Source organism: Oncorhynchus keta, chromosome 19 (genome assembly GCF_023373465.1).
Source record: "Oncorhynchus keta strain PuntledgeMale-10-30-2019 chromosome 19, Oket_V2, whole genome shotgun sequence".
NCBI classification, from domain to species: domain Eukaryota; kingdom Metazoa; phylum Chordata; class Actinopteri; order Salmoniformes; family Salmonidae; genus Oncorhynchus; species Oncorhynchus keta.
This window is the reverse complement of record NC_068439.1, coordinates 60,531,298-60,556,107: the sequence shown is the minus strand read 5'-3', so window position 1 is coordinate 60,556,107 and position 24,810 is coordinate 60,531,298. Positions and strand designations below refer to the sequence as shown.

Sequence of the window (24,810 nt, the reverse complement as noted above, 5' to 3'; positions counted from 1 at the left end):
AACAATATGCACATATCATGCTTGTATAAGCAAGTAAAAGCCTGTACTAAACATCGGAAAAATGTACTAGAGGAATAGCAACTATACTCTACTTAGGCTAGATGTACTGTGTATAGTTGATCGTCACTAAGGTGAACAATTACCAAACAACACAATGGAAAGTGCCCTTCGTCACTCACCAGTAGAGATAGTAGAAGAAAGACAGGACAAAGAAGGACATCTTGCACCAGGCCTCTTTTTGGCAGAACTTGAGTGTGTCCCCGTTCATGACCGATGCTGGGTCGTAGAGGAGCTCCTTAGTGTCTGTGGGGCTGTGGAAGTACCTACCGAATAGGGACACGACACACGAGGGGTAGTTGACCCGTAGAGACGGAGGGACGGAGGGGAGGATGAAAGGAAGAATGGAGAGATGGAGGACGAGTAGGGGGACACATGAAACATCTGACTGTTCATGATTCGTATGATTACGTTGTACATGATTAAAGGTTGTAGGAATTGTAATGCATGGTGATGCATATACGTAGGTACAGTGGCTTGTGAAAGTATTCACCCCACTTGGCATTTTTTCTATTTTGTTGCCTTACACCCTGGGGGGAAAATGGATTTTGGGGGGTTGTATCATTTGATTTATACAACATGCGTTGTATGTTGTATGTAAGAAAGATCCTAAATATTTTCTATTGTAAAACAAACAACAAATAAGACAAAAAAAACTGAAAACTTGAGCGTAACTATTCACAGAACTACGTAACTATTCACCCCCCACCCCCCCAAAGTCAATACTTTGTAGAGCCACCTTTTGCAGTTGCAAGTCTCTTGGGGTATGGCTCTATAAGCTTGGCACAGTAGCCACTCGGATTTTGGCCCATTCTTCAAGGCAAAACTGCTCCAGCTCCTTCAAGTTGGATGGGTTCCACTGGTGTACAGCAATCAAGTCATACCACAGATTCTCAATTGGATTGAGGTCTGGGCTTTGACTAGGCCATTCCAAGACATTTAAATGTTTCCCCTTAAACCACTCAACTGTTGCTTTAGCAGTATGCTTAGAGTCATTGTCCTGCTGGAATGTGAACCTCCGTCCCAGTCTCAAATCTCTGGAAGACTGAAACAGGTTTCCCTCAAGAATTTCCCTGTATTTAGCGCCATCCATCATTCCTTCAATTCTGACCAGTTTCCCAGTCCCTGCTGATGGAAAAACATCCCCACAGCATGATGCTGGCATCACCATGCTTCACTGTGGGGATGTTGTTCATGGGGTGATGAGAGGTATTGGGTTTGTGCCAGACATTGGGTTTTCCTTAATGGCCAAAAATCTCATTTTTAGTCTCATCTGACCAGAGTACCTTCTTTCATATGTTTGGGGAGTCTCCCACATGCCTTTGGCCAAACACCAAACATGTTCGCTTATTTATTTTCTGGCCACTCTTCTGTAAAGCCCTGCTCTGTGGAGTGTGCGGCTTAAAGTGGTCCTATGGACATATACTCCAATCTCCGCTGTGGAGCTTTGCAGTTCCTTCAGGGTTATCTTTGGTCTCTTTGTTGCCTCTCTGATTAATGCCCTCCTTGCCTGGTTCGTGAGTTTTGTTGGGCGGCCCTCCCATTTTTTAATAATGGATTTAATGGTTCTCGGTGAGATGTTCAAAGTTTCTGATCTGCACTTCTCCACAACTTTGTCCCTGGCCTGTTTGGAGAGCGCCTTGGTCTTCATGGTGCCACTTGCTTGGTGGTGCCCCTTGCTTAGTGGCGTTGCAGACTCTGGGGCCTTTCAGAACAGATGTATATATATGCTGAGATCATGTGACAGATCATGTGACACTTAGATTGCACACAGGTGGACTTTATTTAAGTAGTTATGTTTCGTCTAGGTAATTGGTTGCACCAGATCTTATTTAGGGGCTTCATAGCAAAGGGGTGAATACATACCCACCCACCACTTTTCCCTTTTTTTTAAACAAGTAATGTTTTACATTTCACTTCACCAATTTGGACTATTTTGTGTATGTCCAGTACATGAAATTCAAATAAAAATCTATTTCAATTACAGATTGTAATGCATAAAAATAGGAAAAACACCAAGGGTGTGAATACTTTTGCAAGGCACTGTACATGTATTTAATTATGTTAATAGATACATGAACACATGGTTTATAATGATTTACCAATAGTTTGCTAATGACTAACAAACTATTCAGTAATGATTTATAAGTTGTTTGTACTAGACAGACTATTAAATAAATTGTGACAGGGCTTTTGAAATTCATGTAGAACAAGATTGCTGTAAATGAGAATGTGTGAGAGAATGTCTTGCCAGACAGTTTAATGTACCTGATAAAATAAAGGTTTGTCAAAAATAAATAATACAAAATCAGAACCATTCTGCCCATTCCATTTCTACTCATGCACCTTGTAACACCTGAAAAACCCAGCTGAACCTGAATCTCAACCCACTACTACTACTCTTACTACTACCACCTGGTAAGTCACTCCACTAACACATTTGCGTCATATAGTACCTCTACTGTTAGGACAAGAACCACCTGAGACAGTAGTGCCCTATTTCACAGCACACCATAACTCATTGCTGTGGGGTGGCCTATATTTCTACAACACACTGACTGACTCTACCTGATTGTGGGGCTCCACAGCACCTGCGGTAGAGTGAGCTACAGGCACAGAGAGAGGGACCCACATGGAGGTTTGTAGAGAAAGACATCCCTCTCTGTGACAGTGAGGGGGGCATGGTGGGGGATAGGGAGCAGCTGTCTGTACCGTATGTGTGCTAAAGGATGTGTTCAGCTCAAAACACAGAGAGAGCGGGATCCCTTCTACTGTACACACACACAAAAAGAAGATTCCTCAAGGTTCTTTTGGAAGGGTGATAGTTCTATGGGGATCCATAATAACCCAAAGAAACCTTTGAGCTCTTCAATGGTTCTTTACAGTTCACAAAATGTTTATTTGCTCTTTTAAAATGTTGTGGAGGCAGCTCATTACAATATTTTGGGGTGTGGTTTGAATACAGCTCTTTTTGCGCAAAAGTGAGTGAATGTGTCATTCCACTAATGTGTTGTGTTATCCTGGTCAACATCCTGACTCAAAAAGATACGTATGTTAGCTAGGTGGCCAACACCTCCAATTCAAGGTAAGCTTTCGGTTTTAGAAATGTATTGCCACCGGGGGCCTCCGGTGTAACTGCTAAACTGCTTGCTGTACACTACTGTGTGATTGTACACATGGATTGGATTGTGGGTGTACTAACGCGTTAGTTCTTGTAGCTATGCTGACTATGACATTAGCTAATATGGTGGCAATGATGTAGGTTGTGTGTAGCGGTTATGGTATGAAGTTTTCTTTTTTTTACCTGGTCACAGACAGCTGTTGTGTTGTGCACCGAAGTCTACAAGTGATAATGATATATGACTATGGCCAGCGATGGTGTCTTGTGAAAGACTCATGTATGGCCTTGTGTCAATTGAGAACAGTTGACTAAATCAATCAGTGGTTCTCTCCTCAGGGACCCCCAGCTGTTCCAGAGATAGCTCACTTGTTTCAACTTGTCAATGAACACAATAATAAGAATTTAATGTTAACAATATAATATGGCTGACCAGAATTTTAAAAAACCTGTGTGGTTCTTCAAAATAATCTACAAAGAACCTTTAAGATTTTGAAATGTTATTTATTGAACCCTTCTCCATAAAGGTTATATAAAGAACCATAAATAATTGTTCTATATAGCCCCAAATAGGGTTGTAAACATAGCGGAACTGTTTTTGGTGCTATATAGAAAATAAATGCTATGGTTCTTTATAGAACCTTAAGAAAGGGTTCTTTATAGCAACATACAGGTTCCATTTAGAACCTTATGAGTGTGGTTCTTTATTGAACCTTCAATAGCACCAAAAAAGGGTTACGCTATGGTTACAAGCTTAATAACCCCTATCTGGTACCATTTAGAACAGTGGCGGTCAGTGCCGTTTCAGATTAGGGATGACAATTTTTTTTTTCATGAGCATGGCCTTATTTCTATTACATCATATTGGATGACTGTCATTCATATTCCAATGACCCAGCTCAATGTAACAGTCATAGGTTTAGGCTACTACATGGTACTCAAATTTTGCCTTTACCCACCATGCCTATGAATGAAAGCTTACAACGTAGGTGCACACAGGTCGAGAGACAAATTTGATGTGACAGACAGTGACACATGGATAGACAGTGAAATCAATACCGCCTTGCACATTGTTGCCTGCATCTAGCTGATAGTGGGTGTAATCATTAGTCCAACAGTTGCAAACGAGAGTTTCTATTGGATAAATTCAGGTAGTTTACCTGTTCCCCGTTTTGTTCCGTTTGCTTCTGTTTGTGAAACGTTTTTCAACAGAATCTGAAAGATTGAATACACCCCACCCCGTTGAATTCCTTCACAGCCATGTTGTATTCCTTCTTGCATCTTCGTTATGCGCTCTCCTCCTTTCACTTCTTCCCTTCACTTGTGGACTTCAATGCACAACATATCAGCTGTATGTGACCAGGTGACAAAACCTTTCCAAGCCAAACCGCTACACACAGCCTACATCGTTGTCACCATATTAGCTAAAGTAACGTAATAGTCAGCATAGCTAAGAGAACTAACGCGTTAGTAAACCCACTACAATCATGCAGTAACGTTACAGTGTACAGTCAGCAGTTACACCGGGGGGCCCCGGTGAAAATAAATTAGTCAAACCAAACGCTTGCCTTGACTTGGAAGAGTTCCAGTGTTGTGTTGGATAGTCATAGCTGTTTGAGCAGGGTGTTTCAGTAGGCTAAACTAGCTAGCTGCATTTGCTAGCTAAGTACTCTCTGTATTTCTCTCTGTACTTCTCTCCCTTTATTTAGGAATAAATGAATTTGTACAAAACTTTTTAACTATTTGTTTTTCTCTCTTGAGTCAGCTACTCACCACATTTTATGCACTGCAGTGCTAGCTAGCTGTAGGTTATGCTTTCGGTACAAGATACATTCTCTGATTGGGTGGACAACATGTCAGTTCATGCTGCAAGAGCTCTGATAGGTTGGAGTCCGTCCTCCGGAAGTATTCATAATTACTGTGTAAGTCTATGGAAGTGGGTGAGAACCATGAGCCTCCTCTTTTGATGAAGCTTTGGAATTGGCCTTAAACTGAGACGTCTTTCTCAGAAATGTAGCCACTGCTTTACATCGGCATGTACGGTGTGTACATTATCTCCGCTACACAAGTAGTGGTGCTCCATTCCACTGTGTTGCTGCTGCTAAACCTACATCTAAACCTCTCTACTATCCTGTGTGTCACTGAGCCCCTGCTGCATGTGGAGGTGGGGAGGAGAGGCTGGCAGAGAGGCAGAGCCAGTGGGGGCTGATGGTGAGGAGAGGAGGGGGACGCGCTGAAGACATCAGGCATCAGCTGTGCTCACTGGGAAGGAAAACAGAAATGGACAGATCTGTAGCTGCTGTGGGTCACCCTCCCCCATATCTCTGTATCACTCTCTTTATTTCTTCATCCCTCTATCTTTGTCTCTGTGCCTCTCTTTCTCTCTCTCCCCCCTCTCCCTGTCTCCCCTCAGATGTGTAGAGAAAACAGCATATGTAGCCACTGGGCATCTGGCAGAGTCTGCAATTAATGAAACAGTGAGTGCTGCTGCGTAACTTTAACTGGCTGAGCAAAACAATCACAGAGTTCTGCAAGTGATTCACATCAAATAACGAAACAACAACAAGCCCAAAGAAGGGAGAAAACAACATATTCATGGGAGGAAGCCTTGACAGGTGACCAATTTTCAAGGTGAGATTTCAGTGCATCATAACCAAAGTCACTAACAGCCTGTCTGTCAAATGACAAAAGCTCAAGTCGTTAAATACATACATCATATAATATAATACATACATCATATAACACATGCATGATATAATATAATACATACATAATGTAATATAATACATACATAATAAAATACCTACATACATAAATAAGTGCTTATCTTCTGGGCACCATACTGAATTAATGGCATCATACAAAATGAAAGAAAGACAAGAAACGACTTGTCTAGCTTCGATAGTTACCTCCATGTGTTGTAGAAGAACAGAGGGATGTTGAGGCCTACTGTCAGCCACTCTTGGGCACACAGGAACATGATACAGAACAGCCCATGGATAGAATACTCTGGAAGCACCAACTGGGAGGGGGGGAAGGAGAGAGAACGGAAGGGGGGGTGAAGGCGGGGTAAGAGGGAAAGTGAAATGCTCTTGAGAGAGATCATTTCACATCAAATCTTCTCATTCACAGATTATTCATCACCATTTGACATGGCGTTAAGGCCGTGCTTTGTGTCTAACACAGTTCGTCATGCAAAAACTGTCGCACTCGCATTTTCCAGCCTTAACGCCAGGTTTGGCTATTTACCTGTCTTAAAAACATGACCCGAAGTGCTAAAAGCTGGTTTTAGCGGTAACGCAGTTGGTTATGGCATGAATTTTGACAGCGGAAACACAGCCTATGGAACAAGAGTAGCCTAATGTCCCCATGTACTTTTTGTATTGATTTGTTGTTAATAAAAATAAAAAATTAAATGAAAATAGAAATAAAAAGACAAAGACAGACAAATAAAACAAAACATTTACAAAAAGAGTAGCCTAATGTGACTTGAAGCCTGCATACTTCGTATTTAGAAACATGCAACCAAGCATAGCGTCCCCTCATCTCAATGGCGGCTTTTTTGTTGACCCAATGCAATCTGGAAGTAATCAAAAAGACTGTCAGTAAAGAGTTTGGCTCCAGAGGCTTCTTGGAAATAAATCTTAATCCCCCAAACTTGATTAAAATATCAAGTTTTAGAGGAGTGAAACAGTGAGCTAACATTCCCTTTTTATCTATGAATTGTAAGCAGGCCCACATTATTTTAGCCATGCAGGTCCCGTTTTGGATGTCCATTAAATCCTCCATAGCCTGAGTTCTTTTAATATTATATGCCCACGGGGAGAAAAGAATATGCCTGTAAGTGTGACATAGCCTATTTAAAACAAGTTGTTGTTTAGTTTTTTTTCCAAATTTGAGTAGAATTATTCATTCTCTTTTTAGGCCTTATCAATAATTAATTTAATCTTGCTTATTGACAATGTTTGGCATGTCCATGCTCAACCATAATGCAATTTACAGTAGGCCTTGCCCCTGTATCAGTGTGAATTCTATTGAAGTCATGCAATTACTTAGAACAATGTGGACTGCAAATTTAGCGAAGATGGGATAGGTCTATATTTTGTTATTTTGTTTCTGTAAGCCATTTGATAAACTATTACGGACTAACATTGAAATTGGAATTGAATCAAAGGCAATGCATAAAAGACAGTAAATACACAACCTAAAGCAACCATATATTTTGCCATGGACCAAGCCTCGACACACCCACAACTTGTTAATTCATCAAAACCCAGCCCTTTCGCGCCAACACCAGCAAGTGTGCGGATAATTGTAATAGTGAAAATATTACAAATATTTCTGACACACCCCTGAACCTATAGTGCTACCGCCTGCATTTAAATTTACCATTGTGTTAGGTTAGTTAAAATAGAGCTCTAAATATACACTGAACAAAAATATAAATGCAATATGTAAAATGTTGGTACCATGTTTCATGAGCTGAAATTAAAGATCCCAGAAATGTTCCATACACACAACAAGCGTATTTTTTTTTTTTTAATTTTACCTTTATTTAACCAGGCAAGTCAGTTAAGAACATATTCTTATTTTCAATGACGGCCTGGGAACAGTGGGTTAACTGCCTGTTCAGGGGCAGAACGACAGATTTGTACCTTGTCAGTTCGGGGGTTTGAACTCGCAACCTTCCGGTTACTAGTCCAACGCTCTAACCACTAGGCTACGCTGCCGCAAGTGTTGTGCATTTATTTACATCTCTGTTAGTGACCATTTCTTCTTTGCCAAGATAATCCATCCACCTGTCAGGTGTGGCATATCAAGAAGCTGATTAAACATGATCATTACACAGGTGCACCTTGTGCTGGGTACAATAAAAGGCCATACTGAAATGTGCAGTTTTGTCACACAACACAATGCCAAAGATCTCTCAAGTTTTGAGGGTGCATGCAATTGGCATGCTGACTGCAGGAATGTCCACCAGAGCTGTTGCCAGATAATTGAATGTTAATCTCTCTACCATAAGCCACCTCCAACGTCGTTTTAGACCACGTGTAACCACGCCAGCCCAGGACCTCCACATCTGGCTTCTTCACCTGTGGGATCGTCTGAGACCAGCCACCCAGACAGCTGATGAAACTGTGGGTTTGCACAACCAAACAATTTCTGCACAAACTGTCAGAAACCGTCTCAGGGAAGCTCATCTGCATGCTCGTCTTCCTCACTAGGGTCTTGACCTGACTGTAGTTTGGCATCATAGCCGATTTCAGTGGGCAAATGCTCCCTTTTGTTGGCCACTGGCACTCTGGAGAAGTGTGCACTTCACAGATGAATCCTGGCTTCAACTGTACCGGGTAGATGGCAGACAGCTTGTATGGCTTTGTGTGGGCGAATGGTTTGCTGATGTCAATGTTGTGAACAGAGTGCCCCATGGTGGCAGTGGTGTTATGGTATGGGCAGGCATAAGCTATGGAAAATGAACACAATTCCATTTTATCAATGGCAATTTGAATGCACAGAGATACTGTGATGAGATCCTGAGGCCCATTGTCATGCCATTCATCTGCCGCCATCACCTCATGTTTCAGCATGGTAATGCAAAGCCCCATGTTCCAAGGATCTGTACACAATTCCTGGAAGCTGAAAATGTCCCCAGTTCGTCCATGACCTGCATACTCACCAGACATGTCACCCATTGAGCAAGTTTGGAATGCTCTGGATCGACGTGTACGACAGTGGGTTCCAGTTCCCGCCAATATCCAACTACTTCGCACAGTCATTGAAGATGAGTGGGACAACATTCCACAGGCCACAATAAACAGCCTGATCAACTCTTTGCGAAATAAATGTGTTGCGCTGCTTGAGGCAAATGGTGTTCACATCAGATACTGACTGGTTTTCCACACCCCTACTTTTATAGGTATCTGTGACCAACATATGCATATCTGTATTCACAGTCATATGATTTCCTTATATGAACTGTAACATAGACAGCTCCAAACAATTACCCACAGGGCTTCACAATGTCATTGAGCAACTGGCTAGCCTGCAAATGTTTTAGTTTTTTTGAACCTTTATTTAACTAGGAATAAATTCTTATTTAAAATGATGGGCTACCCCGGCCAACCCCTTAACCGCTGGGCCAATTGTGCGCTGCCCTATGGGACTCCCAATCAGGTCCGGTTGTGATACAGTCTGGAATCAAACCAGGGTATGTAGTGATGCCTCTATCCCTGAGATGCAGTGCCTTAGACCGCTGCACCACCAGGGAGCAAATATACACGGGCAATTATCATAAACGTCACTCACTGATCTTGTGCCATGTCATGTGTTTGATAGCATTACTGTACATAAGCTTTCCATATTGAGTGAGTGGTGTCAAACACATGGTGGCAAACTGCCATCGGTCACTTTAATGAATCCAGCTTCAGCAGCTATTAGTCATCAGAGCAGAGCTCCAAACATGGTTAGAGTCTGACAAAGAGTGAGTACCGAGATTACAGAGTAGTCATTAGCACTAGCTGGGCCACATACAGTGTCTCTCCCCCCAAAAAGTCAGCGCCATCTTTCATCTGGTGAAATGAACGCTGTGTGAAATAAAACATTTGGAGGACGCTAGGAGCCTACCCAATAAACGTTAATGCGTCAAGTCAAAAATGAAAGCCTTAGTTTAAATTGCGTCTGCTCTGAATAGTTTTTATAGAACTTGATATGATTATGGTACGAGTCAGGTGTGTTAGTCATAAGCGTATCCCATTGATTATTTTGGCACATAGTGGTGGAAGACTAAGGATATCAATATGGTAATACAACAGGATTAGTAGGTGTATTCATGTGCGTAGTCAACCTGAAATTCAATGCGATTGCCACCACAGTGCAGATAAATACAATGTCTTGAGTCCTGAATGCTCACGGTGTAAGCCCTGTTTCCAGCTCTGTGTTTGTGTAAACACACGGAAAGGGGTTTAAGGTTATTATGTTTGACTCATACAGAAGGTTTTATCCTAGGCAATACCAACAATACCAGGATTTGTGCTCCTTAGCGCCACAGATGTGCACTGTTGAAAACTCTAAAATATGTAACGATTTAAAAATAAAAAAAGCTTTCAGAGAAGCAGAAGGAGAGAAGCACCGGCCGAGAGCTACTGTACGTAGGCTTAATGCTATTCCCTAATGCTATTTTACTGCTGCTCTTTAAATATATAGACCACACTTTTATTTCTTATTCTTATTTAGTTTTATAGGTATTCTTTTTAATTTTTTAATTTTATAAACTGCATTGTTGGTCTACACCTGTTGTATTCTGCACATGTGACAAATAAAATGTGATTTGATTTGATTTGAAGCCCTCCGCACGTTCATGTATATTTAACAAGCTAAAGGTACAACTGGAGCCTTGTCTGAAACACCTGGACTTGTACATGATGTGCATTGGCTCTATTATACATTATTCACAGTGCTGCACACTCCCTAATAACATAAAAACACATTGGAGCACAGTGGAGAAGCTCCTTAACAGCAGGTGATGGAGAAACTGCTGCTCAAACAGATCTATATATAAACACGACACTTCGCCATGCTCATTAAAATACAAATAGTCACGCTAAACTTTTTATTACCCCCACTTATTCTCAGCCCACATCCATCAAGTCCCAATCCTACCCTCGCTGTCGCTTGCTAAACTCCTGCTGAATGCAGACAAACATTATGAACCTAATGCTAATGGTTCATGCTAATGTACAGGGCTTCTGCATAACTAAATTCAACCTACAACCTAAAATACACTGTGAGCACATACATCAGTAGCAGTCATCACACCAACCGTGACTAAAACAGTGACATGATGGAAGACAAAGGGTTTGGTTGCGAGGCACACGGAGCAACACAGCTACATGATACTGTAAGTCTAAGGACGAGGGGAGAGTAACAGCCCTGATGCTCTGTGTTGATTTTTACATTTTTAATTTGAACCTTTATTTAACTCGGCAAGTCAGTTAAGAACAAATTCTTATTTTCAATGACGGCCTAGGAACAGTGGGTTAACTGCCTGTTCAGGGGCAGAACAACAGATTTGTACCTTGCCAGCTCGGGGGTTTGAACTTGCAACCTTCCAATTACTAGTCCAACGCTCTAACCACTAGGCTACCCTGCCACCCCATTTGAAGGTATAGGATTGATCCAGCTGTGTGGAGCTTGGGGCTCATCTGGGCAGGGCGAGGCTAGGATCAGCAATCTGTCTCTGGGCTCTGAGCCCTGAGCTCTGAAGGGTTCCTCCCTCTCTGTCTTCCACATCTGACCACCCCAGGGCACACATACACACACACTAGCCAGTGGCGAGGCAGGGCTCAACCTGTCGGCCAATTAGAGCGGACTCCTGTGAGGGCCCAACCCACCCACAGTTCAAGAGGCCGGAGTGCCAAAGTGCTTTTCAAGTGTGATTTGAGGCAGCTCCCTGGGAGGGAGAGCAGAGCAACACTTGGAGGCAGGCTCTCTACAGCACACAGAGCTAATGACAGAGGGCTGCTGCTGCAGAGCGACTGCCACTACTCTACTCCACACTGGTGATCTACAGAGCTATAGCCCACTACTCTACTCCACACTGGTGATCTACAGAGCTATAGCCCACTCTCCTCTACTCCACACTGGTGATCTACAGAGCTATAGCCCACTCTCCTCTACTCCACACTGGTGATCTACAGAGCTATAGCCCACTCTCATCTACTCCACACTGGTGATCTACAGAGCTATAGCCCACTCTCCTCTACTCCACACTGGTGATCTACAGAGCTATAGCCCACTCTCCTCTACTCCACACTGGTGATCTACAGAGCTATAGCCCACTCTCCTCTACTCCACTCTGGTGATCTACAGAGCTATCGCCCATTCTCCTCTACTCCACTCTGGTGATCTACAGAGCTATAGCCCACTCTCCTCTACTCCACTCTGGTGATATACAGAGCTATAACCCACTCTCCTCTACTCCACTCTGGTGATCTACAGAGCTATAGCCCATTCTCCTCTACTCCACTCTGGTGATATACAGAGCTATAACCCACTCTCCTCTACTCCACTCTGGTGATATACAGTGCTATAGCCCACTCTCCTCTACTCCACTCTGGTGATATACAGAGCTATAACCCACTCTCCTCTACTCCACTCTGGTGATATACAGTGCTATAGCCCACTCTCCTCTATTCCACTCTGGTGATCTACAGAGCTATAGCCCACTCTCCTCTACTCTACTCTGGTGATCTACAGAGCTATAGCCCACTCTCCTCTACTCCACTCTGGTGATCTACAGAGCTATCGCCCATTCTCCTCTACTCCACTCTGGTGATCTACAGAGCTATAGCCCACTACTCTACTCCACACTGGTGATCTACAGAGCTATAGCCCACTCTCCTCTACTCCACACTGGTGATCTACAGAGCTATAGCCCATTCTCCTCTACTCCACTCTGGTGATATACAGAGCTATAACCCACTCTCCTCTACTCCACTCTGGTGATCTACAGAGCTATAGCCCATTCTCCTCTACTCCACTCTGGTGATATACAGAGCTATAACCCACTCTCCTCTACTCCACTCTGGTGATATACAGTGCTATAGCCCACTCTCCTCTACTCCACTCTGGTGATATACAGAGCTATAACCCACTCTCCTCTACTCCACTCTGGTGATATACAGTGCTATAGCCCACTCTCCTCTATTCCACTCTGGTGATCTACAGAGCTATAGCCCACTCTCCTCTACTCTACTCTGGTGATCTACAGAGCTATAGCCCACTCTCCTCTACTCCACTCTGGTGATCTACAGAGCTATCGCCCATTCTCCTCTACTCCACTCTGGTGATCTACAGAGCTATAGCCCACTACTCTACTCCACACTGGTGATCTACAGAGCTATAGCCCACTCTCCTCTACTCCACACTGGTGATCTACAGAGCTATAGCCCACTCTCCTCTACTCCACACTGGTGATCTACAGAGCTATAGCCCACTCTCATCTACTCCACACTGGTGATCTACAGAGCTATAGCCCACTCTCCTCTACTCCACACTGGTGATCTACAGAGCTATAGCCCACTCTCCTCTACTCCACACTGGTGATCTACAGAGCTATAGCCCACTCTCCTCTACTCCACTCTGGTGATCTACAGAGCTATCGCCCATTCTCCTCTACTCCACTCTGGTGATCTACAGAGCTATAGCCCACTCTCCTCTACTCCACTCTGGTGATATACAGAGCTATAACCCACTCTCCTCTACTCCACTCTGGTGATCTACAGAGCTATAGCCCATTCTCCTCTACTCCACTCTGGTGATATACAGAGCTATAACCCACTCTCCTCTACTCCACTCTGGTGATATACAGTGCTATAGCCCACTCTCCTCTACTCCACTCTGGTGATATACAGTGCTATAGCCCACTCTCCTCTATTCCACTCTGGTGATCTACAGAGCTATAGCCCACTCTCCTCTACTCTACTCTGGTGATCTACGGAGCTATAGCCCACTCTCCTCTACTCTACTCTGGTGATCTACAGAGCTATAGCCCACTCTCCTCTACTCTACTCTGGTGATATATAGAGCTATAGCCCACTCCTCTACTCTACTCTGGTGATCTACAGAGCTATAGCCCACTCTCCTCTACTCCACTCTGGTGATATACAGAGCTGTAGCCCACTCTCCTCTACTCCACTCTGGTGATCTACAGAGCTATATCCCACTCTCCTCTACTCCACTCTGGTGATATACAGAGCTATAGCCCACTCCTCTACTCTACTCTGGTGATATATAGAGCTATAGCCCACTCCTCTACTCCACTCTGGTGATCTACAGAGCTATAGCCCACTCTCCTCTACTCCACTCTGGTGATATACAGAGCTATAGCCCACTCTCCTCTACTCCACTCCCTCCATTCTTCCCCTCTCTCTCTCTGATCGACAGTCCTTCACTCCTCCTCTCCTGCTCGATGTCGGGTTGCTTGCAACGGCCAATTAACCCCACTTAACAGTGATTATACAGCCCTCAACACTACAAAGGCTCCTTATGACATGCACTCCCCTCCATATAGATTTGGACAGTGATGCTAAAATTTATACTCCAGCATTTTGGTTTGGAGATCAAATGTTTCGTATGAGGCAACAGTACAGAAGGTAGTTTTCATACATATATGTTCTACCGTTTAGAAATGAAGGCACTTTATGTATCTAGTCAGCCCATTTTAGAAAGTCAGAAGTATTTGGAAAAATTCAGTTACAGTCTATTAAAGTAGTCAAACGTTTAGTATTTGTTCCCATATTCCTAGCACTCAATGACAAAATCATACTTGTGACTCTACGAAGTAGTATATTCTGGTGTGCCTTCTTGGTGACCAATGTGATGTTGTCCTCCCACTTGATACTGTGGGAAATGATGGTCCCCAGGAATTTGAATGATTCAGCCGTGCCAACAGCAGAGCCATCAATCTCAAGGGGGAGAGATGGTGCAGGGTGTTTCCGGAAGTCAACCTCCATATCCATGATTTGTTCTGTGTTGAGTTTCAGGTTATCGTGACTGCACTAGGCCACCAGCCGGTCGACCTCTCCACAGTACATGGACTCATCGATGAGATGAGTGGAAATTTACAGAGGCACAAAGATAATGGTGAGAGGTTAGCATGTTATGTTGTAGACTTTCTCACTCATCATTATTCATGATTCATTCATGATCGGTCTTAATCATGGTATAATCAGGATTCATTTAGATGGGTTCAGAAACATCACAAAAAAACTGTAAATGCATCCAATGAGTTTGTAGAGTCACAAGCTTGATGTAATCATTGCATGCTATGAATATGGGAACCAAATACAACACTTTCTGACAACTTTAATAAACTATAAGTGCATTTGTCCAAATATCTATTGACTTCTTCAAATGGGGGGACTAGATACATAAAGTGCCTTCATTTATAAATGGTAAGACAGATATGTATGTGAAAATACCCTCAAATAAAAGGTGACATTCTGTACTGTCGGCTCATATGACACATTGTATTCCAAATCCAAATAGCTGGAGTAGAGCCAAATGTAAAATAATTGCTTCACTGTCCAAATACATGGAGGGGAGTGCATGTAGCCTTCAGTACACTCACAATACAATGGAACCGGAGGATCAAATGTTATAAGAAGTTAACAAGGTTTACTAACTGTCTGAAACCATAGCACCAACCCAGAAAATCCGTCTTTCTACAAGTCCCATGACAGTGCTAAGTGTTGCTGCCATCAATAGCTATGGTACAGTACGTTCATAATTATACAGTAGCAGTTTGTCCATTGTAAAAAGGAACACATTCAATTACTTGAATTAACTTGAAGCAGAAAAGGGGTTTATCTGGTCGAGCAAAGCCAGTGGCCTCTCCAGGCATCCATCATATGAAACGCCTGTAACATATCCGCAATCATGTATGCAATATTGTTCTCCGCCTCAATCATTTGTGTTTGTGACTAATCTGGATATCACTCTCATTTTAGCAGCAGCAATTTCCTCTGCTGATCAAAAGAGCTCCTTCTCTCCAATTACTCTCTCTCTCGTTACAACAGCAACAATAATTAAATGTAGCAAATAATTATACATATTTTCTCTTTAAAATAGACTTGTTCCTCTGAGACCCAATAGCACATGAGTCCAGAGTACATTTAGTTTGTCAAACTTTGTGGATAGATGAAAAGTCCCCAAAGGCTGGACTGGAAGGCCTCTGTAGAATATTAGGCGACACGTGACACGCAACACGTGTACACAGGCTCTATTTCTTTACACACTACGCAGACATTGATTTCCAACGGACTTCACCGAACGGTATAATTGCATTACAAGCATACAGAGTTGCTACTGCGGTTGATAGTCATACAGTAGCTCCAAAACATTTCTGCCGACAATTTCCCACTCAGCACCTCTGATATTTGACATGCTTGAAGATAGAGTTTGAGCAGGAAAACCTATTACTAATCAGGTGAAACATGGTTCATGTTCTGAACACAAAAATCTGCGGACCATTCTTGTTTTTTACACATGAAAGGAACAAATGGTTTGAATTCCACTCCAATCCATTCCAGTGAAAGCCATGGTCACTACCCCATGGTTACAGGAATAAAACAATCCACAAGTCTCCGTATAACGAGGAGCTAGAGTGACTTCAGATGACACTTGACACTAAAGTAGGCGACTGTTACCTCTGCAGTATTTTGCTACTAGATCTTTGATCCTCAGTCTCCAGGGACACATTAACACCCTTGTTAATGAAGTGCAGGTATCTAGGCAGTGTGCTGCTGCAGAGTGCTGCTGCAGAGTGCTGCTGCAGAGTGCTGCTGCAGAGTGCTGCTGCAGAGTGCTGCTGCAGAGTGCTGCTGCTAGCCCCCTTTGATCTAGTGTCCAGTGACATAGCAGAAATCTGCAGGGAGCTGCTCTGCTCCATACACCCCATTTGGAAGAGTCATGGCATCATGAACACAGAGCTCAGACATGCCTTAATCACCCTTACAGCCTACTAAGAGAGGTAGAACAAGATACAATGACAGAGAAATGAGGGGCAAAGTGAGGAGATAATGGGTAGACTACTGTATACTAGAGGATCGTATTGATCAAGACACAGGCTAGATGTATAACAGTGTGTTTCAGTGTGTTTCAACTAATGATAACATGCAGTAGTTCTGCGAGGCGATCTCACACCTCCACTGGCTGCGCATCTCGACGCGTGACACACTAATGGCTCCGTCCAGCCCCCAGCCCCCGCCACGCACCCAACAGTAACTCAGCCGCATCAGGCCTCGGCAAGACACATCAGCTGATTACATCCTGCATGCAGTACTATTCGATTTTTAAAATCGTAGAGATTTGAAAATGTATTTTTCAATGAAAGAGACCTAGAAGGGGACTTTAAACACCAAGGCATAAGAGTTGACTTATTTTTTCTGTCTCGTATTTGGGTAAAGCCAGTTTAGCATTTACATGTACAGCTTAAAAGCCACTAATGTTGGACTACCAAGCTGTTTCTCATTGATTGACAGAGAGAGAGAGATAAGTGCCTTGGAAAAGTATTCAGCCCCCTTGGCGTTTTTCCTATTTTTTTTGCATTACATCCTGTAATTAAAATGGATTTTTATTTGGATTTCATGTAATGGACATACCCAAAATAGTCCAAATTGGTGAAGTGAAATGAAAAAAATAACTTGTTTAAAAAAATTCTAAAAAATAAAAACCTGAAAAGTGGTATGTGCATATGTATTCACCCCTTTGCTATGAATCCCCTAAATAAGATCTGGTGCAACCAATTACCTTCAGAAGTGTCACATGATCTGTCACATGATCTCAGTATATATACCCCTGTTCTGAAAGGCCTCAGAGTCTGCAACACCACTAAGCAAGGGGTACCACCAAGCAAGCGGCACTATGAAGACCAAGGAGCTCTCCAAACAGGTCAGGGACAAAGTTGTGGAGAAGTAAAGATCAGGGTTGGGTTATAAAAGATATCAGAGACTTTGAACATCCCACGGAGAACCATTATATCCATTATTAAAAAATGGAAAGAATATGGCACCACAACAAACCTGCCAAGAGAGGGCCGCCCACCAAAATTCCCAAACCAGGCAAGGAGGGCACTAATCAGAGGGGCAACAAAAAGATATGAGGGTACACGGCTAGCACGGAAGCCCGAGAGGCAGCCCCAAGAAATGTTTTGGGGGGGGGTCACACGAGGAGATGGCACTGAGCCAACTCCTCGTGCTTACTGTGGGGAGCATGTTACTGGTCAGGCACTGTGTTATGCGGAGGAACGCACAGTGTCTCCAGTACGCTATTCTTGCATTCTATTCCAGCTCCTCACATTGGCTGGGCTAAAATGGGCATCCAGCCAGGAAGGAGAGTGCCGGCTCAGCGCTCCTGGTCTCCAGTATACCTCTTTGGACCAGGATATCCTGCTCCGGCTCTGTGTACTGTGTCTCCAGTGAGTCTGCACAGCCCAGTGCGTCCTGTGCCAGCACCCTGCATTTGCAGGGCAAGAATAAACATCCATCCAGGTCGGGTTGTGTCAGCTCTACACTCCAGACCTCCAGTGCACCTCCACAGTCCAGTACGTCCTGTTCCTCCTCCCCGCACTCGCCCTGAGGTGCGTGTCACCAGCCCGGTACCACCAGTGCCGGCACCACGCACTAGGCCTCCAGTGCACCAGGACTCCAGTGCGCCTCCAGGGTCCAGAACGCCCTGTTTCGGCTCCTCGCACTGGCCCTGAGGTGCGTGTCCCCAGTCCGGTACCACCAGTGCCGGCACCATGCACCAGGTCTACAGTGCACCTCGGCAGTGCAGTACTCTCTGTTCCTCCTCCCCGCAATCACCCTGAGGTGCGTGTCCCCAGCCCGGTACCACCAGTGTAGGCACCACGCACCAGGCCTACAGTGCGCCTCGGCAGTCCAGAGGCGACAGTACCCAGTCCAGAGCGTCTGGCGACAGTTCACAGACCGGAACCTCCAACGACGGGCCACAGTCCGGAACCTCCAACGACGGGCCACAGTCCGGAATCTCCAACAACGGACCACAGTTCGGAACCTCCAACGACGGTCCCCAGACCGGGGTCTCCAGCGACGGTCCCCAGCCGGGGTCTCCAGCGACGGTCCCCAGCCGGGGTCTCCAGCGACGGTCCCCAGCCCGGGGTCTCCAGCGAGCGGTCCCAGCAGCCCCAGGGGTCTCCAGCGACCCGGGGTCTCCAGTCCCCAGCCGGGGTCTCCAGCGACCCGGGGTCCCCAGCCCCCCAGGGGTCTCCAGCGACGGTCCCCAGCCGGGGTCTCCAGCGACGGTCCCCAGCCGGGGTCCCCAGCCCGGGGTCTCCAACGACGGTCCCCAGCGACGGTCCCCAGCCCGGGGTCTCCAGCGAGCCCGGTCCCCAGCCGGGGTCTCCAGCGACCCCAGCCCGTCCCCCCCAGCCCGGGGTCTCCAGCGACGGTCCCCAGCCGGGGTCTCCGACGGTCCCCAGCCCGGGGTCTCCAGCGACGACGGTCCCCAGCCGGGGTCTCCAGCGACGGTCCCCAGCCCGGGGTCTCCAACGACGGTCCCCAGCCCGGGGTCTCCAGCGACGGTCCCCAGCCCGGGGTCTCCAGCGAAGGTCCACAGCCCGGGGTCTCCGCATGTTGTGTTAATCAAATGATACAAAGCCACCCCAAAATCAATGTTAATTCCAGGGTGTAAGGCAACAAAATAGGAAAAATGCCAAGGAGTGAATACTTTCGCAAGCCACTGCAGACATAGAGATAGATAGACATAGAGAGAGAGACATAGAGAGAGAGAGAGTGTTTCCCCTGTGGATCCTCTCCTCTCTTCCACTTTTCCCTGGCCACAGCACATTAAAGGCAAAAGGCTCCAGGCAGTACTGGTTGTTTCTTCAGAGTGCATTACAGCACAGAGTGTGTAGATCAGGTTTGTCTGAGACAACACAAGCAGCTCACAGCTGCTGTGACACAGTGCCTGAGGAAAGGCCTCTCTGTACAGTAGTAAGGCAATACAGGTACTTTGTATTGTGCAAACAAACTCAACTTGATTCACTCATCTCTCTACAGTACATCAGTGCCTGCACAGCACCATTACAACTGGACTGAATTGCAACATATTCCTCAACGTCAGCAAGACTAAGGAGCTGATCATGGACTACAGGAAACAGGGAGCAGGGGAGGACTTTTACAGCTGCACCTTTGAGAGCATCCTGAGTGATTGTATCACCCTCTGGTATAGCAACTGCACCGCCCTCGACCGGAAGGCCCTACAGAGGCTGGTCCAGACGGCCCAGCGCATCAAAGGGGATGAGTACCATCCGGCAGGCGGTCCCGGTGCATCAAGGCTCAGACCAACGGACTCCTAAACAGCTTCTATCCCCTGGTCATAAGACTGTTAAATGGCTAACAACTACTGCTCTCCCTCTCTCACAGACTATCTAGCCACAATGACTCAATGCCCATCCACAGGCCTCTACACACTCAGACATACACACCTTCACTGTCACTCTTACTCACATGCACACACTCACACACACCCTCACTTACGCAGTCATTACTGAAGCCACATACTTAGACCCACAGGCACAGACTCCCTCACACCTACACTGCTACTAAAATGATTATTGACTAGATTTATTACTACTGCTGTTCATTTATTATTGATTGCATTTACCATTAGTATCCATTTATTTATCCTGCTACTGGTCAATATTACTTGTTTGCATGTATATATTATCATTTATATTACCATAAATATTTACATATTCCTGCTACCAGTCACTTTTCAGTCCTGTTTACACAGTTATATTGTTTACCATTAATATTATTATTATTATTTATCCTGCTACCAGTCTCTTTATCCTAATCCCTTCCTATATGTACATATCTACTATCTACCTACCTCAACTACTCCAATATTCCTGCACACTGTACATGTGGTACTGGTACTGACCCTGCTTACAGTCTCCTGTTATTTTGATTCTTCCATTATTATTTACGATTTATTGTGTTTTTTGTTATAATATTTTGATATTGAATACTGCATTGTTGGGTAGGGCTTGCAAGTTAAGCATTTCACTGTACTTGTGCATGTGACAAATCAAATGGGAAACTTTAATGAATCACTGCAGGATTTCAAACAAACAAATCTCGTTCCGGTCTTGAAGGGAATTCCTTAATTATACTGTACTGATGTTGAGAGAGAGATGAACATTGATTTTATGCAGAGTTCACAATATCCACCAAAGTAAGTTAACGGGCTCAACAGTCTGAACCAATGATTTGGGGGATATCCAGAAAGACTATCTCGCTCTGTCTAACGATGTCTATCTGCCTGTCTCTATCAGTACATTGTAAATGAAGTAGCCTAATGTACTATATATATATACACAGCTTCAGGTCCTCTACAAAATATGTGTTTTCTCTATCAGAGCAGTGTTTTATAGTAACTCAATCGGGCAAATATCTGAATGTAAATGCATTACCGTGAGAGTGAAAGTGTATCTCACTATCCAACCATAAAATCAAAGCAGCAACAGTTCGACATCATACACTTGAAATAACCCACACATCAACATAACGACAAACAAACCCATAACCACAGTATAGTATAGCCCCAGGTCTTCAGTGCAGTGTACCTAGCATTATCGTACTTCCTGGTCCACATCAACAGTCCTTACAAGAGCTTTCTCAAAACACCATGTCATCTATGGCCCACATTTGACACTGTAGCTACATCATTTGGCTACATCACCAGTCGCTTGTGTCTGTACCCTGGTAACATCTACTTTCTCCACGTGAAGCACACATCTTATCTGTCAAGCCCAACCCACCCTACCTCCCTCCCCGCTTCTCTGCAAACTGACAATCCTATGCAAATGGGTATTTGGAGAGATGAATGTGACGGAGAGGAATGAAACTCTGTACTGAAACATCAAAAGTAGCTCCTCGTTTGAAGAATAAACATGAGGCGCTACGGAAACCACCGGGGACTGTTCTGTGCTCAACCGCTCGCTGAGCACTGATTGGATGTGAGGGAGATTCACCTTGACACTCACATTGGAGAAGAAGAAAAAAAACCAAGGCTTCTTCATCCAGGAGGTTTTCTGCAACCGGGACACTCAACCCCTACTCGATTAGGGAGGAAAGGAGGAATGAACAAGGGATGAAAAGTAGATGCAGATGGATGTGTTAAGCGCTGGGGAGGTCAAGGCTGGTATCCAAGTCTTCCTGCTGGGGACATTTTTATTATTCGACAGCCCGAGTATCAAAGCAGAGGAGTAGAGTAGCTCTAAAGCAGCGCTACAGGCGCAACTCCTGCATGAGTTACCCAAATCAATGGATGACTTGGAGAAAGAATAAATGCAAACATGAATGAATCGATCCGAGATTAAACTTACAAAATGAGTTTAAATGAATTATTAGATGAATGTACAATCCCTTCATTGCAAGCATACAACACCAACAACAGTCAAATAACACTATGTTCCCCACTACTCATATCCCAGTTCCATTTCCAATGCCAAACACACTGCACTGACATTATTAATATTAATTCCAATTGCTTAGCGGAGGCTGTCAATCACCAGTTGGGTGTTATTTCCCTCTCTCCCACTGCCTGGGATCAGAGCTCCAGTTCTTTTGCATAAACTCAAAATATTCTGGAGAGAGAAGTTGGCAATTTCACGCACCTGGGCGAGGGAGGGTGTTGAGGAAACACTCAGTCCTATTCCTTATCACTGTTGAGCTCACAAGGATTTGTTGTTTTTCTGTCAGGATGATGCAAAGCCACATGCAGGATTTGAGGAATAGTTTTTTTTTGATTGACTTATTTTTCTATCTCTTTCTGTAGTGTAATAATGTGGGGCTGGGAACTGGGATGAGCTGTTAGAAAGACAAGAGGGTATTATAGTCAAGTATGAGAGATCTAAGAATATCAGGTAAAAATGTATCTTCAATATCCTGTGAAGACACACACATCTACTAAGACTCTCTAATGTTAATAATCCATGGTAAATCCTCTCTTCCTTGGTTGTGTCATAATTTACATTCATATTTCATCATCATTTCTGTGTGCGACATACAGTACAACTGTAGGGTAGCCTGGTGGTTAGAGCGTTGGACTAGTAACCGGAAGGTTGCAAGATCGAATCCCCTGAGTTGACAATGTAAAAATGTGTTGCTCTGCCCCTGAACAAGGCAGTGAACCCACTGTTCCTGTTCCTGAAAATAAGAATTTGTTCTTAACTGACTTGCCTAGTAAATAAAGGTAAAAAAAAAAAACTGTGCTCCATTAATAGTGCACACTGAAAGAGGATGTATGCTTTGACTTTGATTGGGAAACAGCATAACAGAAGGAGTGCAAATGACACAGTGTTCAAAACATTAAGAACACCATCCTAATATTGAGTTGCCCTCAGAACAGCCTCAATTTGTCGGGGCATGGACTCTACAAGGTGTCGAAAGCATTACACAGGGATGCTGACCCATGTTGACTCCAATGCTTCCCACAGTTGTGTCAAGTTGGCTGGATGTCCTTTGAGTGGTGGACCATTTTAGATACCACAGGAAACTGTTGTGCGTGAAAAACACTGCGTTGCAGTTCTTGACACAAACCGGTGTTCCTGGCACCTACTACCCTGTTCAAAGGCACAAATATTTTGTCTTGCCTATTCACCCTCTGAATGGCACACGTCTCAAGCCATGTCTCAATTGTCTCAAGGCTTAAAAATCGTTCTTTAACCTGTTTCCTCCCCCTCATCTACAGTGATTCACTTTAACAGGTGATATCAAAAAGGAACCATAGCTTGCACCTGGATTCACCTGGTCTATGTCATGGAAAGAGCAGGTGTTCCTAATGTTTTGTACACTCAGTGTATAGCTTGATGAGCTCAACTGTGCCTGGTGGTAATACAGTAGGACAGAAGGTCAGAAGGTGTACACTCCTTATGGCTTCATAACCCCACACATTGGGAAACAGCATACAAGGTGTTCTGTTAACTCTCCATGAGCTGAACTATGCCTGAGTGTAATACAGTAGGTCAGGATGACACTCCCCATCCATTGCCAAACAACATGCTCAAGTGTTGTGAGAAGTCTAGTTTGCTGAGCTAAAAACTATGCGTGGTAGTACAGCCTGGAGAGTCGGGACTGGAGGCTGTCTGTTCAGTCTGTGGTAGTGCAGCCTGAATTACTGGAGGTTGTCTGTAAATCCAGACATGGTGGCATGGCGTGGGTCCAGCCAGGCACCATGGGGGGGAGTGGAATCCTCCATGACTCAACAGCAGACAGAAATGCTCTGATTGGCTTGGAATCACCAGAGCACAGCAGCAGCCCTCCCTCATCTCTATCGCTCTCCATCTCTTCCTATCTTTCCCCCTCTCTATCGCTCTCCATCTCTTCCTATCTTTCCCCCTCTATCACTCTCCATCTCTTCCTATCTTTCCCCCTCTCTATCGCTCTCCATCTCTTCCTATCTTTCCCCCTCTATCGCTCTCCAACTCTTCCTATCTTTCCCCCTCTCTATCGCTCTCCATCTCTTCCTATCTTTCCCCTCTCTATCACTCTCTATCTCTTCCTATCTTTCCCCCTCTCTATCGCTCTCCATCTCTTCCTATCTTTCCCCCTCTCTATCACTCTCCATCTCTTCCTATCTTTCCCTCTCTATCGCTCTCCATCTCTTCCTATCTTTCCCCTCTCTATCGCTCTCCATCTCTTCCTATCTTTCCCCTATCGCTCTCCATCTCTTCCTATCTTTCCCCTCTCTATCGCTCCATCTCTTCCTATCTTTCCCCTCTCTATCGCTCTCCATCTCTTCCTATCTTTCCCCCTCTATCGCTCTCCATCTCTTCCTATCTTTCCCCTCTCTATCGCTCTCCATCTCTTCCTATCTTTCCCCCTCTCTATCACTCTCCATCTCTTCCTATCTTTCCCCTCTCTATCGCTCTCCATCTCTTCCTATCTTTCCCCTCTCTATCGCTCTCATTTCTTCCTATCTTTCCCCCTCTATCACTCTCCATCTCTTCCTATCTTTCCCCTCTCTATCGCTCTCCATCTCTTCCTATCTTTCCCCCTCTCTATCACTCTCCATCTCTTCCTATCTTTCCCCTCTCTATCGCTCTC

At 44.6% G+C, this 24,810-nt stretch overlaps 1 protein-coding gene across 2 annotated transcripts in view; it reads right to left on the bottom strand.

Moving 5' to 3' along the window:
* The window catches only part of LOC118398606 (protein cornichon homolog 3-like), a 49,356-nt gene that overhangs the window by 4,340 nt on the left and 20,206 nt on the right, over positions 1-24,810 (bottom strand). For both annotated transcript variants that reach the window (XM_052470949.1, XM_035794117.1), the window contains exons 4-5: positions 6,085-6,197; positions 180-323 (exon numbers count right to left, since the gene is read on the bottom strand). In XM_052470949.1, the coding sequence (XP_052326909.1) occupies positions 180-323; positions 6,085-6,197 (257 nt within the window). The remainder of the gene's footprint in view (positions 1-179; positions 324-6,084; positions 6,198-24,810) is intronic.